Genomic DNA, 14,311 nt, shown 5'->3' with positions numbered 1-14,311 from the left:
TTTTATCATCAGAAACGTACATTTTATTTGAATAAACGACTCGTTGCTGAGCAGATGACCCGCCTCAGTTTACTCTTTGAAGAGCAAAGAGATGGTGAATCCAGGGAAACACTGCTGCCTCCCTTCCTCTCTGTCCTTCCGAAGGCAGACACGAACAAAGGACAGTCACAGGAGGCACAAAAGGAAGCTCTCCACAGGTCAGGGGTGCCAGCTGGAGGTCGGCACAGAGCGCCCTGCAGAGTCAGTGGCCAGGGCCACATGAGATGCAGGTGCAGAAAACACCAGCCCTGCCCCAGGTGTGACTCAGAGGGCGGAGCTGCAGCGGCCGTGCCTCAGGAAGGACGCAGCCATGAGGGAGGCTCCAGCCACCAGGATCCGCACGCACGTATGCATCAACAGAGCATTTGCATCCCACTAGTCTCACGCGCCCAGGCACAGCAAGCGTCCCACAGACCTACACTGGGCTCCCGTGCCCTCACCCTACACCACATGCCTCCTTGCTGGCTGAGGACAACAGGAAGACACAACCTGAGAAGGGAGAAAGGGGCCCTGTAGTCAGCCAGGTAGCCCTGAATCCCGAGAGTCACAGCTGTCCTCTAGTTCAAGGGTGACTGGGTTTCACAGCTTACATGGTACCTGGGAAATGGCTGACTGGAGGTGAAAATATACGAACAAAGAACTTCCAACAATGTGCACAAGTCATCTCCCTAATTGGCTCTTCTGGGAGACAAAGAGACCTGCCAGTCTGAGTGGAGGCTGCAGAGACCACAGCCCTCACTTTACAAAGGCCCACAGGTCCAGGTTGGGACAGGTAGGGCACCACGTGAACCACTGGCTCCTTTTGGCCTGACTGTTCCATAAACTGCCACCCTCCCCCTCTCTGCCAGCCCCTCCCAGGACAGGAGCTGAGAGCAGAAAGCAAGGAGGCTCCAGGCCTCAGGTTCCTGGGCCTTCAAAGGAGCATTTCCTGATGGGCATCAGGCATGGGGTGCAGGCAACTGCTGGGTGTACCCCAGGTGACATGCAATCTGGCCCCAATGCCCTTGCAAGGACCATGTCAAACGCTGACCGGAATGCTTCCCAGAGGAAGGTGCAGCAGGACCGGGCAGGCAAGTGACCCTCGTCAGGGTGACCACCACTATAGAACACTGGCACAAAAGAAGGTACCAAGAAAACAAACTCACTTGGAGGATCAGCTCCATATGAAAATGGGGGTCTATCTATTGGACAAGAGGAAATCCTGGCTCGGAGGACCACATACACCCCCCTGTGGTTCTACTGGGGGCTCCAGCCTCAGCCAGCCTGGGTCAGCCTCACTTCCAAGAATGAAGATGAGCCCAAGGATCTGCAGCACCACAACAGGGCACCCGGGGAGGAAATCCCTACCTTGGGCTACCTCCTCATGGCCAAGGTGAGGCAGGTGCACCTCCTCACAAAAGAGAAGAAGCAGGCAGGAGACCTGCAAGACACACCACCTGTCACTAGGTATCCCTTGGGACCCCAGCTGCGGCCCCTCCTGAAGAGCAGACATTCGTTTGGAGGCAAAGTGGGTGGGCAGTGCATGTGAAGTTCTGAGGAAAATAGAGGGTAAACATTCCAATGCCAATTTATTTTCATAAAGGGTTTGTGTTATTCTATAGTTTGCTTTTTTCCCCCTCCTCCTCTGTGTGTCTAATTGTACAGCCTCTGAGATTTACATAAGTTGTAATGATCTAATCTAATTAATAGCCATTCAGAAAAAAACCTCCCCTCCCGCCCAACAACCATCCAGGGAGAGAATTAAAGGTCCTGAAAAAGAAGCCCCGTCCACATGGCTTCTTACCCTGGGAGGAAAAGCAAAAGATGAGCAGAAAACAGAAATCAACTAAGAGGGGTGTTGCCAGTGTCTCTCGGGAGTGGCCCTGGCTGGCGCCAGGGTTAACGTCAGCCTGCAGCATGCAGTTGTGGCAGCTCAGAGGCCGCTCTCTCAGCTGGGCCTTCTTCACACGCCGGCATCCATGCCCCCTAGGTGTCATGGAAATCCTTCAGCAGGGTTCTCCTCCGCTGCTCCGCTATGTGCATCTGGTTCTCCAAGTCCTACACCAGGAGAGCAAGACGGGTGTTTGATGGGCCAGCAGGGAGCAAAAACCATGCCCCCCCCCCCCTCCATCCCAAGGGCTCTGGGTGAATCCCAAGCCCTGTTCAGCAGCAGTAGCTTCTAGTCCACACACAGCAGTCCTCCCTCACCTGCAATCCAGGGTTCGAGAGCATGCACTCACCCCTCTATCGTAGCTGTCTGCACGCTCTACTTTCCAGGACAAGTTTTCGATCTCAGCTTCCAGCTGAGCCTGCTGGTATTCAAACTGTACGGGCAAGGCAAAGGAGAAAGGGGGTAGGCGAGGCAGAAGGGGCAAAGGAGAAAGGGGGTAGGCGAGGCAGAGCCTGCAGATGCAGGACTGTACCCTTGCAAGAGCTACAGACAATTTTCCATGTTGGTCCCCATGTTCAGGGAAACAGGAAGCTGACAACAGTGCGTATGCACAAAAAGAAGCTGGTCTGAGATGGACTGAGGTGATGTCTGTACAAAACTTCTTACTGTGATCGAATGATTAAATCGTGAAGTACATGCCAATAAAACTATTAAAAACAAAGAATGACCACTGGTAGACTCATCGAACATTTTTCATGTTCAGTAAATCTGCAAATCAAGAGCCTTAAAAATACTTTAATAATTTGACTTAGCAATTATACTTCTAATAATCTCACCTAAGGAGGTAAAGTTTTATGTATAAAGATGTTCTTCAGTGCTTATTTATAACCATGAAAAATGGGAATAGCAAAATAACAACCATTATAAAACTCATGCAATCATTAAAAATTTTTATTTACCAGCCTAGTTAAAAATTGACAACTGTACATGAAATATTATATATTACAAACTACACATAAATAGTATTAATTTTTAAAGGCTGGAAAGTGCTAATAGTCATTATTGGATGACACAAATACTTTTTTTATTCTTTTGGGGGGACACAAATACTTTTTTTTTTTTTTTTAACCTTATGCTTGCACTTTACAAAACCACAAAGGAGAAGTCCACAAATACTTTTTTATATGGGCTTTATCCTTGGAGGAAAAGAACCCCCACACATAATACAGAATTGCTCTCGACACACGGAAGCCAGGACAGATGAACCCCTCATGGGAGCAGCAGTACCACGAGGGCAGGAGGGGAGGTTGGGAAGAAAACGACTACAATGATCCGTGTATAAACCCCCCCTCCCCAGAGGGACAAGCAACAGCAACATGGGCAGAAAATAAAAATAACATAACTTATCAGGGGTCCGTGAGGGTGGAGGAGGCAGGGCAAAAAGGAGCCAATACCAAGGGCTCAAACAGTACTTTGGAAATGATGGCAACATATGTACAAATGTGCTTTATATAATTGATGTATGGATTGTTATAAGAACTGTAAGAGCCCCCAATAAAATGATTATATATATATATACACACAGAATTGAATAAATGGTAAAGAAGTCAATTCTAACTTAGGGACACTCGTGCCTGAAAGCCCGCCCCAAAGCATGGACACGTGCCTCCCAAGTGACCACAGATCTTGGCAGGCACCCTGAAATCTGGTCATTCAAAGGCTGACGCCCATGTACCTTTACCAGAATACAAAATGCCAGTCCCAGAGATGTAGCTGGAGGGTGACCAGAGTAGGACTGGTCAGCTTTGTTTTGACCTTGCCCTCCCAGTGACGGGGTCTGGTCCTTGCTCTGCTATCAGAGCCCCGTGGGAGCTGTGGAGGTAGAACGGAGGGCTTGCGTTGCCTTACCAGTTTCTTCCTGGGTCCAGACTCCATGTAGTACGCATATGGATAGGTGTACTGCAAGGTGTATCGACACTGTAGGTGGAGAGAACAGAGGGGACAGTGAAATTCAAACCTACCCACCCACACCTCAGGGAACGTTGACTGTTCCTACAACACCATGCAAATTAGCTTAGATTTACAGGCATGGGCCTGCACGAAAGCGCAGAGGGTGAACTCCAGGAGGACACTGGAATTGACGAAGGAAAGGACCACGGAGCATCAACGGCTCCCTTTCAAACTGTGACTCATAGCCAGCAACACCCTCAGTGCTGCAGCTCTCTCAAATGGGCCCCAGAGGCCGCCCATCTAGCTCAGTCTGTGCCCCCAAATATGCACACTCTTCGTGGGAAGTCAAGTCTGTGGGCCTGGACCACAAAAATGCTGCCCTACCGGCTGGAGCTGGGCCGCATAACATGCTCAGCACCCTGCCCATCAAGGGCCTCCTAGCCAACGAGGACAGGAGCTGGTGTGCAGTGGGGTCAGAAGAATGGAGTGGAACACACCTTGGCCAAAAGCCTGGCTGCGTTCTGTAGGTACTGCCAGTCGATCCACGTCCCCAGGTTGTTCATGACCCTCTCCTGGATCTTCTCATGGATCCGCTGGTATGTCTGTGCCTCCAGCTGCAGGCTTTTGTTGTGGTTTTCCCACTACAGGGCACAGGCAGGAGACAAAGCTATAGGCGGCGTCCTGAGCAGATATGGAGCGCCACACAGGAAGTCAGCAGATAGCTGGACTGTCAGCCTCTATGTTAAGGACTGTGTGTTACGGGACAGCAGGGAGGCTTCTTCAGAGCATATTCTCACCTTGGCCAGAGCTGCAGTCTGCTTGCAGCGCACTCCTCCCCCTCCCTTCGGGAGTGGTGGGGCTCCTGAGGACTCAGCACAGCTAGCTACCCGTCACTTTACCATGCTAAGGAACCACATGTGCCATGCACTGGAACTGCCCTCTCCATCTAGTCAGATGGTACTGGACAGAAAAGACTGTCTGGCAGTCCTACACGTTGTCCTTCCATCCACCTTCCAACCAAGGCCAGCACTACGTCCTGTCCCCATTGACGATGACTGCCCCTGTAGAGCCTAAAACAAAGGCACACCTACAGAGTCAGCACCCAGAGTCACTGCCTGAGTGCCATCCATGGACTTCTGAGTACAGGAGCTTGCCTTGGCTACCAGCTGCGGGAGTCCGACCCCAGCAGGCCACCCTTAGGAAGCTCTGGTCAAGCCAACTAGAGTAGTCTACCCCCAATGGGCAGGTACGGGAGAGGACACCTACCCTCTCAAAGTAGAACAAGTATTTCTTAAGGGCCTCCCTGGCCTGGGCCTGCTGGCTCTGGTTGACAATGTCAGGGTTCTCCTTGTACCGACTGCACTCGTAGTACTCACTGCCGTGGGTCTTCCAGTCTCCTAGACACATCCAGCAGAAGTCTGCACACACAGAGAGAGTCTCTTACACTCACAAGGCAAGCCCACATTCCTCCAGCCAGAGCTTCCCAAGGGTGGGGTGTGGGGGGGAGACATGCATTTCATCCTTGCCACATCCCACTGTCCCTGTGGCCTGACCTTGCTGATACAAACGATCTATGGATGTTGCGGGTTGTAGGGCATGTGCACTTCATGCCTTTCTAATCCCCACACAGGCAGGTGCTGGCTGCACGAAGACTGCTGGCCTCTCTGTGCCAGTGCTGTAAGACGCAGACACCTGTCCACCTGGGGCCCACAAGGACGGCCGGAGCACACAGCACCTGTACAGACACCCTTCCTACACACCTCTCCCTCACAACACTGGAGCAAGAAAACTGTTTCGGACATGAAACTACAGTCAAGGCCACTTCCTTTCTTTTAAAAAAATACATTTCTATAAACTCTATAGCTGCCCCTAAGTAGTATTACCCCTCAAAATGTATGCTTCCACACTGAGGTAGCAATGGGGGAGAGGATAAAAATCCCCTTTCAGCTGTGAGCTATCTAAACAATAACTGAAGCCCAGTGGGCAGGGGCTAGCCACCCTTGCACTGGATGTCCAGTTTCATCCAGAGGCCCCCAAACTGTGGGAGGTCCTGTTTCCTAGGTTTGCTCTCATAACTCAGCTGATTTACCAAAAGGTCTCTCAAAAGTTTTAGGAAACCTCAAGCCAGATCCAGAAATATAAAGACTGTTCCAACTTCTCTCTTCCTGGGAGCGTCATATAAGTGGCAAAACTGCCCTCTCCTGAATCAGCTAGTGTGCTGGTTACTCTTTTCAATGAATAATACACGACTTGAGGCTGCCTGTATAAGTGGCATAACTCTATAGCACAGCAAGGGGCAGGACGGGTACACTATACATGGGGAGGGGCTTCTTTGTATAGGAATATGATGGGTATGGGGGGATGTTCATTTTGTGTACTATGGACTCTTCCAAGTACAAGCCACTTCCCCTTCAAACGCCTACGCATAGACAGAGTGGACTCCATCAAGGGAAGGTGCCACAATGGTGGGTCTGTCTGCATTCTCTTCTTCAGACCATGCCTGGCAACACCTTACTACGTCGACCCTTGGCAACCCAGGAAGGGCCCACACAGAGGAGGGATTCCCAAGGCCGTCCCGGCCAGCTGAGTGGCTGTGCAGAGACCACTGAGACACATCTTCCACTGGAAACAATGCTGGTTCTTCACTTGGTCTGGCAAACCATACAATCTGTTCCTGACAGCTGGACGGGCAAATCAAAACTCTTCCTGGAAGTGCTATAAACCCTCACACGGGAACCACTCTGACCACCTCTGGTAAGATCGTGTACAAACTGCTTTAAAAATACCTGGACAGTAGCGTGACAAACCCATGATACTTACCTGCCTTGGTCAAAAATTAAAAAGAACACACCCCTCCTGATGACTGGAGAATTATGAAGGTCTAAGGTCATCCCAAACTTGACTTCTGAGTACAGGTGCCAGCAAGATGGCAGGGTGATTACAGCTAAGGATGAAAGGAGGACTCCCTGGGCCCGTGCATCTCACTTCAGAAGTCCTCACTAAACAAGCAATGGGGACCCACGCACAGAAACATGGACCGTGCCAGTGGGCCTTGCACACCACGCTGGGGACTCACCGTGTTTACACTTGGAGCATTGCTGTCAGAGGAAAACAGAAGAAAACATGTTAAGGGCACGCTGACCAGAGGCGTCACACCATCCACGCAAAGTGCACATGCACCTGTGCTTACCATGTGATTGCAGCCCCCGTTCTTCTCAATGCAGATGTTGCACTTGGGACACTGAGGAGACAGAAGGGCGCCGTTAGGCTCACACACGATCGGGCCGGCTCTAAGACAAATTACACAAACGCTCCTGGCACCTGTGCCCAGTAGCTCATCATGCGAGCAGTTCTGGGTGAGGAGCATCTCACTTAAATGTGGCAGGTCGCTGAGGCTGGAACAGCAATTCAAGGAAATGAGGTCAGCATGTTTGATTTTGAAACACTCCAAGCACCGGCTGAGCCCTGCTAAGTCTTCTACCTTCTGTTCCTGCCATGGCGTTGCTCAGATGAAGCACGGGCCGAGTCAGCAGAAAGCCTACCTGCTTGCAATGGCTGCCAAAGAAAACACAAGAGCAGCACACTACGTTTTGGTCCGCTTGCCTGGACTTCTTTCAGAAACCTGCCAAGCTCATGCTCTCTCACTGGAGGCACACCAGCACCCTCTGGCGGCAGCGAAGTAGAGACTAGACTGACGCTGTGCTTCTCCACTGCCATGAAGGCAACTATGTTTAATACCTACCCACCATCATGGTAGCCCACACACCAGTGCCCTGGATCAAGAAATCCATGTCACAGCACATGAAGGGCAGCAATGGGCCCACGCTTATGGAATTCACTTGTCTTGCCATGATGCCCACCGTTCTAAAGCAGCTGGCTTGATAGAACAATGGAATGGTCTTCTACAGACACAATTATGGTACCGGCAGGGCAGGGCAGGGCTGGGGCAATGTTCTCTAAGAGGCTGTATGTGCTTGAACTTAGCATCTGATAGACGGTGCTAGCTCTGTAGGATTCACGGGGACGGGTGCACCAAGGAGCAAAACTGGGAACGGCAACACGATTAACCCATTTTCAAAAGCTTGGGTTTCTGTCCCCATAACCCTGGGCTCTATGCATCCAAAGAGAGCAATATTCCTATCAGGTGACCCAATACGATTCCACTGAATTGAAAGTTAAGAATGCCACCTGGTCACTTTGGGATCTGCTTGGCTGTGGATCAGAAGGCAAAAAAAGATTAAAAAGTAGCTGCCATTCTCACTGACACGACTGCTTCTCATTGTCACGGGAAACAAGAGCGGAATTCAATAACGGGGAGCGAAGAAGGCCCTATCAAGAACACAGGAGATCCCTTGGGACATTTTAGTACCCCACGCCCTGTGATCAAAGTCAATGACCCAGACCCTCTAGGAGTGGAAGTTGAGTCACGCCACTGTGCAAAGAACTGGAAGCACCTGAGGTGCTGGCTGCAGGCAAAGGGAATACGGAATGGATGGTCTAAATACCAGTTACGACTACATGACCAGCTACAGAAAGGAGAGCTTTAATTGTTTTCAAATATTTTTCTTACTCTGTTAGGTTTATCTAATAGTTTTCATCCTGCCTTTATTCTATCACTTACTATGAAGCACAAGAATAGGCTAGTGTGTGTTTTGATTGCACGTGCTCGTTAGAGCTATCATGTTCGGTGCAAGTAGGGTTTTAGAAGGCCAAGTGGAAAAGAGGTAGACTGTGAAGACTAGTGTCAGCTTGGCTAGGTCATGGGCTCTGTGGTTTGGCATATATTGTGTAGTCATTTTCCAATTTGTGACTTGATCTGAGCAGTCCACCAGCTGAAAGGGGGCCTCCGTAAGGCCGTGTCTGCATCCACTACGTACGGACTTGCTCTGGGCAAGTCTGCCCTCTCTCACTCCTGCATGGGGCTCATCATCCTCTGACCACCTCTTGGGTGGGTGGTGAGGCAGTTACTTCCTTGGGAGGAGAGCCAGCAACCTGTCTGACCTGCAGATTGTCAGGTGTGCCAGCTCCGGGAATACCATGGATCAGCAATCTTCTACCTGACATGTCTACTTGGAGTTAATCAGCTCCTGTAAACCACAAGTCAGAAGAAATCTTCAACTTGACAACTGATTAATGGATTTGGAACTCGTCAACCTTCAAGGAAATAAGCCATTTCCTTGAAATAATCCTGTTATTTATGCATTAGAAATCTCTAATATTGATATGCATTTTTCCCATGCACATTTTGAAGCCCCCTCGTAATTGCTCCGTTGGTTTCTTCCAGAGAACTCAGCTGTAGACAATAGGGACGTCATGGTCACAGCTGTGCTAGTGACTGCCAGTGACTGGCACAGGGCGCCACCTTGGTTGTCGGGTTAGGTCAACACTCAAGCAACTGCAAGGCGTGCTTTTCATGGAAAACTTCAGAATGCGAATCGGGCAAGCCTGGGCTAGCATCACAGCTTTGCCATTTAGCAGCTGTGGCCACCGAACACCTCCTTCCCCAGGCTGCAAAAGCCTGGTAAGCAGTCAATGAAGACTAGTTTTCTTCTGACGAATCTTCCCTAGTTATCAAACATTTAAAGGTCCTTCAACATTCTATTAAAATACCAGCACCAAAATCGTCCCAAAATAAACCGATGCAAAATCTGCCCAGGGCAGGGCAAGGTCTCTGCAGCCGCCAGCAAGAGCCCTGGGGTCCTCTCTCGGTGCTACAGCCCCGGGTCCACGAGAGGGCAGGATGCAACCCTTACGTCTTTAGTGTGTGCACTAATGTAGTTGGCCGTTTCAGAGTCATCTGCACACTTCGTGAGCCATTTCCGGATTGTGGCGCAGTCTGTGGGGGCGTGATACATCTGACGACACCTGAAACTGAAAATCAGAAAAGAAAAACATTCAAATACTCATCAGGTCGCATGTTGTCTGTTTTCCTTTTGTTCAAGCCAAATGATCCTCAACTAGAGCTTTTCAAAAAGGCATTTCCAAAGGCCTTTGGGGCCATTACTTACCTAGAACGATACTGAAATATGATTTGAATTTCTCATCTGAACCCTTTAAGTCACATGCACAATACTCCTCAATAAAATGTTTGTTTTAAATATCTTGTGTGATGTCACCTCTCGCTGAAAGGATGTCAAATGCAGAGCTCAACCCCTCAAAGGGCATGGGGATACCGCAAGGGATCCCTCCACTTAAACCCAAGCCAGGCCTGGGATCCACTTCTCACCTCCCAGCCACATGAGCACGCGAAGATGCACACAAACACCAGAACTCTTGCACTGTGGGGATACGACACAGGATGACACCTGACGTTCAAAATCAGAAAAAGACATTCAAATGCGTGCTGGGCAGTCCTCGTGCTCTCCACTTCCTTCTTGCCTCAGACAATGCAGTTTGTTCTCAGAGAGAAGCCCACAGCCCCAGAGGAAGACATTCACAACACGGAGAACAAGGAGATCCGTGGCTCGTGACCTTTGCTGGGCCACAGCCTCCAGCAACATCTTCAAAGGCAGGAAGCAAGTACACGCAGGTCCGTACACCCACACCCTCACACCCATGTTCTATATGGTCTCTCTGAAGCCCTACCATGATTCCTCCAAGCAGGTGTTATTAGGGCAACACAAATGACGAATCTGCAATTTACTAAGTGGGTTCACTTGGGTTTTGATTTCCTCACCCCCAGACTAAGTATAACAACTTTGCAAATTAGACAGTCATGCATGCAAAACAGAGGGATCAAGACAGTGCCTGCTATCTGATAAACCTTCAGGAAACACTAGCTATTTTCATCACAATTAATAAATGGACAAGAAAGACACCAGTTAGATGAACCATTCAGTTTGTCCCTTTTGTAGAAAGAGTATCCCGACCCTCGAATACTGAGAACGGAAAGAGCAAATTACATTTCATTTCCATGAACAAGCATCCACTCCCCTCCCAGTCTCTCTTTGTGCACACCTATGGGATGGCGATTCTAGGTATCATCTCTAAGTATCATGTGCTACCACTGGCTCTTTATTCACTACACATCAGTGACGTTACAAAGTACCAACTCCCTGACAGGGAGTCACCCCCCCATTCCCTCCACACACACAGCTTAGCAACTTCTCTGTGTAAACCTAGAGCTCCCCCCGTCTGGGCAGTCCTTGTGGACACTCCCCTCCTGCACCCTCCACAGGTGGACCTGCTTTCCTCCGGGCTTCCTCTCCTTCCCCACACAGCTTTTGCCACCTCACTCGGCAGTTGATTTGCTTCCAAACCTATGTCCTAAAACAGTGGTTCTCAACCTTCCTAATGCCACGACCTTTTAATACAGTTCCTCATGTTGTGGTGACCTCCCAACCATAAGATTACGTTTGTTGTTACTTCATCACTGTAATTTTGCTAGTTACGAAACGGGTGATCCCTGTGAAAGGGTGGTTTGACCCCCAAAGGAGTCACAACCCACAGGTTGAGAACCGCTGTCCTAAGAGGTGGGCCATTCATTACTGGTTCACTTAATGTATCTGGCAAACGCTGAGTGATAGAAGACCTATCACTGAGGGTGGGGAGTGATTCTCTAGTGTGCACCAATCATTTTCTACCACCAAATCCAGGAACGGAACAACGGTGCTTTCTTAAATAAAAGGGTAACTTATTGGAGGGAAATGCCAGACACTCACTGACACTGAAATTCTTCATGTGACAACATAATAAACAAATGCAGTAATAGCTAACAGTTGTTTTTAAAACTTTCTACTCCAGCTTGATCCAGAAAGAATTATAGCAAACATGAAGCTTTGATCTCCTACAACTGCCTGCCCAGGTTCAGGTCACCAGATAACCATCTATCTACCCAGCTTCATGCTGCCACCAACAGCCCCCACCCCCCCCAAACTAGGGAACACACAGAGCTTGATAGAAAGAGAGAAGCAGGAAGAAAGAATTTATACCTGCTTTTCACATCTTTACTTGGGGAAAAAAAATGAATTCCACACCCACTTAACAGTTTTCACACAATGATCACAAATGCACACAATTTTGCATTCTTTAGCCCCAGAACGGAATCCCTGAGTGCACAGATGGTTAGGCACTTGGCCACTAGCAGGGGGGAGGGTGTGTGAACCCACCCAGAAGACCTCAGAAGGCAGGCCTGCAAGCTCCTTGTGAAAGGTGCCACTGTGCTCACGTGGAAGGCCCAGGCGCTGAAGTCCACTCAATGGCAACTAACAACACACAGGAGAAAACTCTGTGTGTTGCTATGCAGTTTTCCTTTTTAAAATTCTGATGGCTATAAAAGGTCTTTGAGGTAACTGATAAGTTAACTTATTGACATGTCTAGGTGGTTTCTAATTTGCTGATAAAGCAGAAAACGCTGAAGCAGGCCAGGCCTGAGGGACGTGAATGTTGTCTGCTCAGCATACAGCACGTCTGTGTTAACCACTCTCGTACTTCACCACTCAGTCACCGGTTGACTACAGTGTCCCCAGATCTGAACTTTGGACTACGTGGACCATTATGAACCATGGCTTTGAGAAAATTACCCAGGAAAGGTCAAAAGAGGTAAAGACATATCTTTAAAGGTTGTAGCTTTTCACATAGGAATTATATGAATCATGTTCAGCTAGAAACATAGTCACACAGACCTCACACAATTTCTTAGCCAGACTTAGTAACAGAAATCACAACACATTCTCCAAGAATTTGTGCTTTCATCCCTTGCCCCTAGACTGAGTATACAACAGGGTACCCCCACCCTAAACCAAGAAAAGGAAAAAGCTCCACTTGGCAGAGCTTTCATGGTATGCATTTTTCCTGCTAGGCGAGCATTGAGCAACTCACTCTGAGTTAGTGCATCCAGTGGAATCCCCTGGGAAGGTTCTCTCTAGTCACAGTGAATTTTTTCATAAAAGAAGTGCAGCAACGATGAAACATACAACTTTCCTCTAGTTCCTAAATGCTTCCTCGCCGCACCCCCCACTATCATGATTCCAATTCTACCTTACAAATCTGGATAGACCAGAGGATGTATACTGGTACAGATTGGAACTGGGAACATAGGGAATCCAGGGCGGATGATCCCTTCAGGACCAGTGGTGAGAGTGGCGATACCGGGAGGGTGGAGGGAGGTGGGGTGGAAAGGGGGGAACCGATTACAGGGATCTACATATAACCTCCTCCCAGGGGGACGGACAACAGACAAGTGGGTTAAGGGAGACGTCGGACAGTATAAGATATGACAAAATAATAATTTATAAATTATCAAGGATTCATGAGGGAGGGAGGGGGGAAAATAAGGAGCTGATGCCAGGGGCTTAGGTGGAGAGAAAATGTTTTGAGAATGATGAGAGTAACGAATGTACAAATGTGCTTTATACAACTGATGTATGTATGGATTGTGATGAGTTATATGAGCCCCCAATAAAATGATTAAAAAAAAAAAGCAGTTTCACTTGAACCTCATTTGTTGTGATGGTTGATTTAAGGGAACAGCACATGGCTGTGAAATTTTGTTTCTTGCCCAGGAAAACTGCCACAGAAACTGTTGTGATGTTGAACACAGCTTACAAGGGCAGTGCTATGGGGAAAACTCAAGTGTTTATGAGTGGTTTTCTCATTTCAAAAAAGGTAAAATGTCGACTGATAACAAACCTCGTTCTGGACATCTATTAACATCCTGAATGGGCGAAAATGTCAAGAAAATTTGCACACTTGTACTTGAAAACCAACGACAGACTGAAGAGACGGGGAAGTTATCTGGACTATCTTGGGACTAGGTTCAATGCATTTTAATGAAACATTTGGGAATGAGAAAGGTCGCTGCTAAATTTGTGCCTTGGGTTTTGATTGACCAAGAAAAAGAGCATCGACTAGAAACATGGCATGTTTTGAAAGAACAGCTCCAAAGCGACCCATACTTTTTTTGCCAAGGTCATTACTGGTGATGAGACATGGTGCTATTCTTATGACCCCAAAAGTAAACATCAGTTAAGTCAGCAGAAGACACCATCATCACCTCGCCCAAAAGAAGCTTGTCAAATGAAATCAAAGATCAAGACGATGCTTATTTGGTTTTTGTGATGTGAAGGGGATAGTGCATTTGGAGTTCGTTCCACCAGGTCAGACTGTGAATCCAGATTTCTATTTATAGCAGTGGTTCTCAACCTTCCTAATGCTGCAACCCTTTATGCTGTGGTGAGCCCCCCAACCATAAAATTATTTTCATTGCTACTTCATAACTGTAATTTTACTACTGGTATGAATTGGGCGACCCCCATGAAAGGGTCATTCAACCCCCAAAGGGGTCGCAACCCACAGGTTGAGAACCACTGATTTAGAAGTTCTGAAAAGATTGCATAACAACGTGTGGCAACTAAGGCCTGATTTGTGTCAGACAGGGAACTGGTTTTGCCACCATGACAATGCACCTGCTCACGCAGTCATCTCAGTGCGCCAGTTTCTGGCAAAAAACAC

General features: G+C 48.5%; 1 protein-coding gene across 2 annotated transcripts in view; it reads right to left on the bottom strand.

Annotated features, from left to right (window-relative positions):
* The window catches only part of ARIH2 (ariadne RBR E3 ubiquitin protein ligase 2), a 55,209-nt gene continuing 40,898 nt past the window's right edge, over positions 1-14,311 (bottom strand). For both annotated transcript variants that reach the window (XM_004703971.2, XM_004703972.4), the window contains 8 exons: positions 9,613-9,730; positions 7,050-7,100; positions 6,936-6,957; positions 5,126-5,277; positions 4,357-4,500; positions 3,818-3,886; positions 2,259-2,342; positions 1-2,076 (listed from right to left, as the gene is read on the bottom strand). In XM_004703971.2, the coding sequence (XP_004704028.1) occupies positions 2,005-2,076; positions 2,259-2,342; positions 3,818-3,886; positions 4,357-4,500; positions 5,126-5,277; positions 6,936-6,957; positions 7,050-7,100; positions 9,613-9,730 (712 nt within the window). In that variant the 3' untranslated portion in view covers positions 1-2,004. The remainder of the gene's footprint in view (positions 2,077-2,258; positions 2,343-3,817; positions 3,887-4,356; positions 4,501-5,125; positions 5,278-6,935; positions 6,958-7,049; positions 7,101-9,612; positions 9,731-14,311) is intronic.

This window comes from Echinops telfairi, unplaced genomic scaffold (assembly GCF_000313985.2).
Source record: "Echinops telfairi isolate 266 unplaced genomic scaffold, ASM31398v2 ScPeMD7_7420;HRSCAF=8458, whole genome shotgun sequence".
Taxonomy (NCBI): domain Eukaryota; kingdom Metazoa; phylum Chordata; class Mammalia; order Afrosoricida; family Tenrecidae; genus Echinops; species Echinops telfairi.
This window is presented reverse-complemented; position numbering and strand designations above follow the sequence as displayed.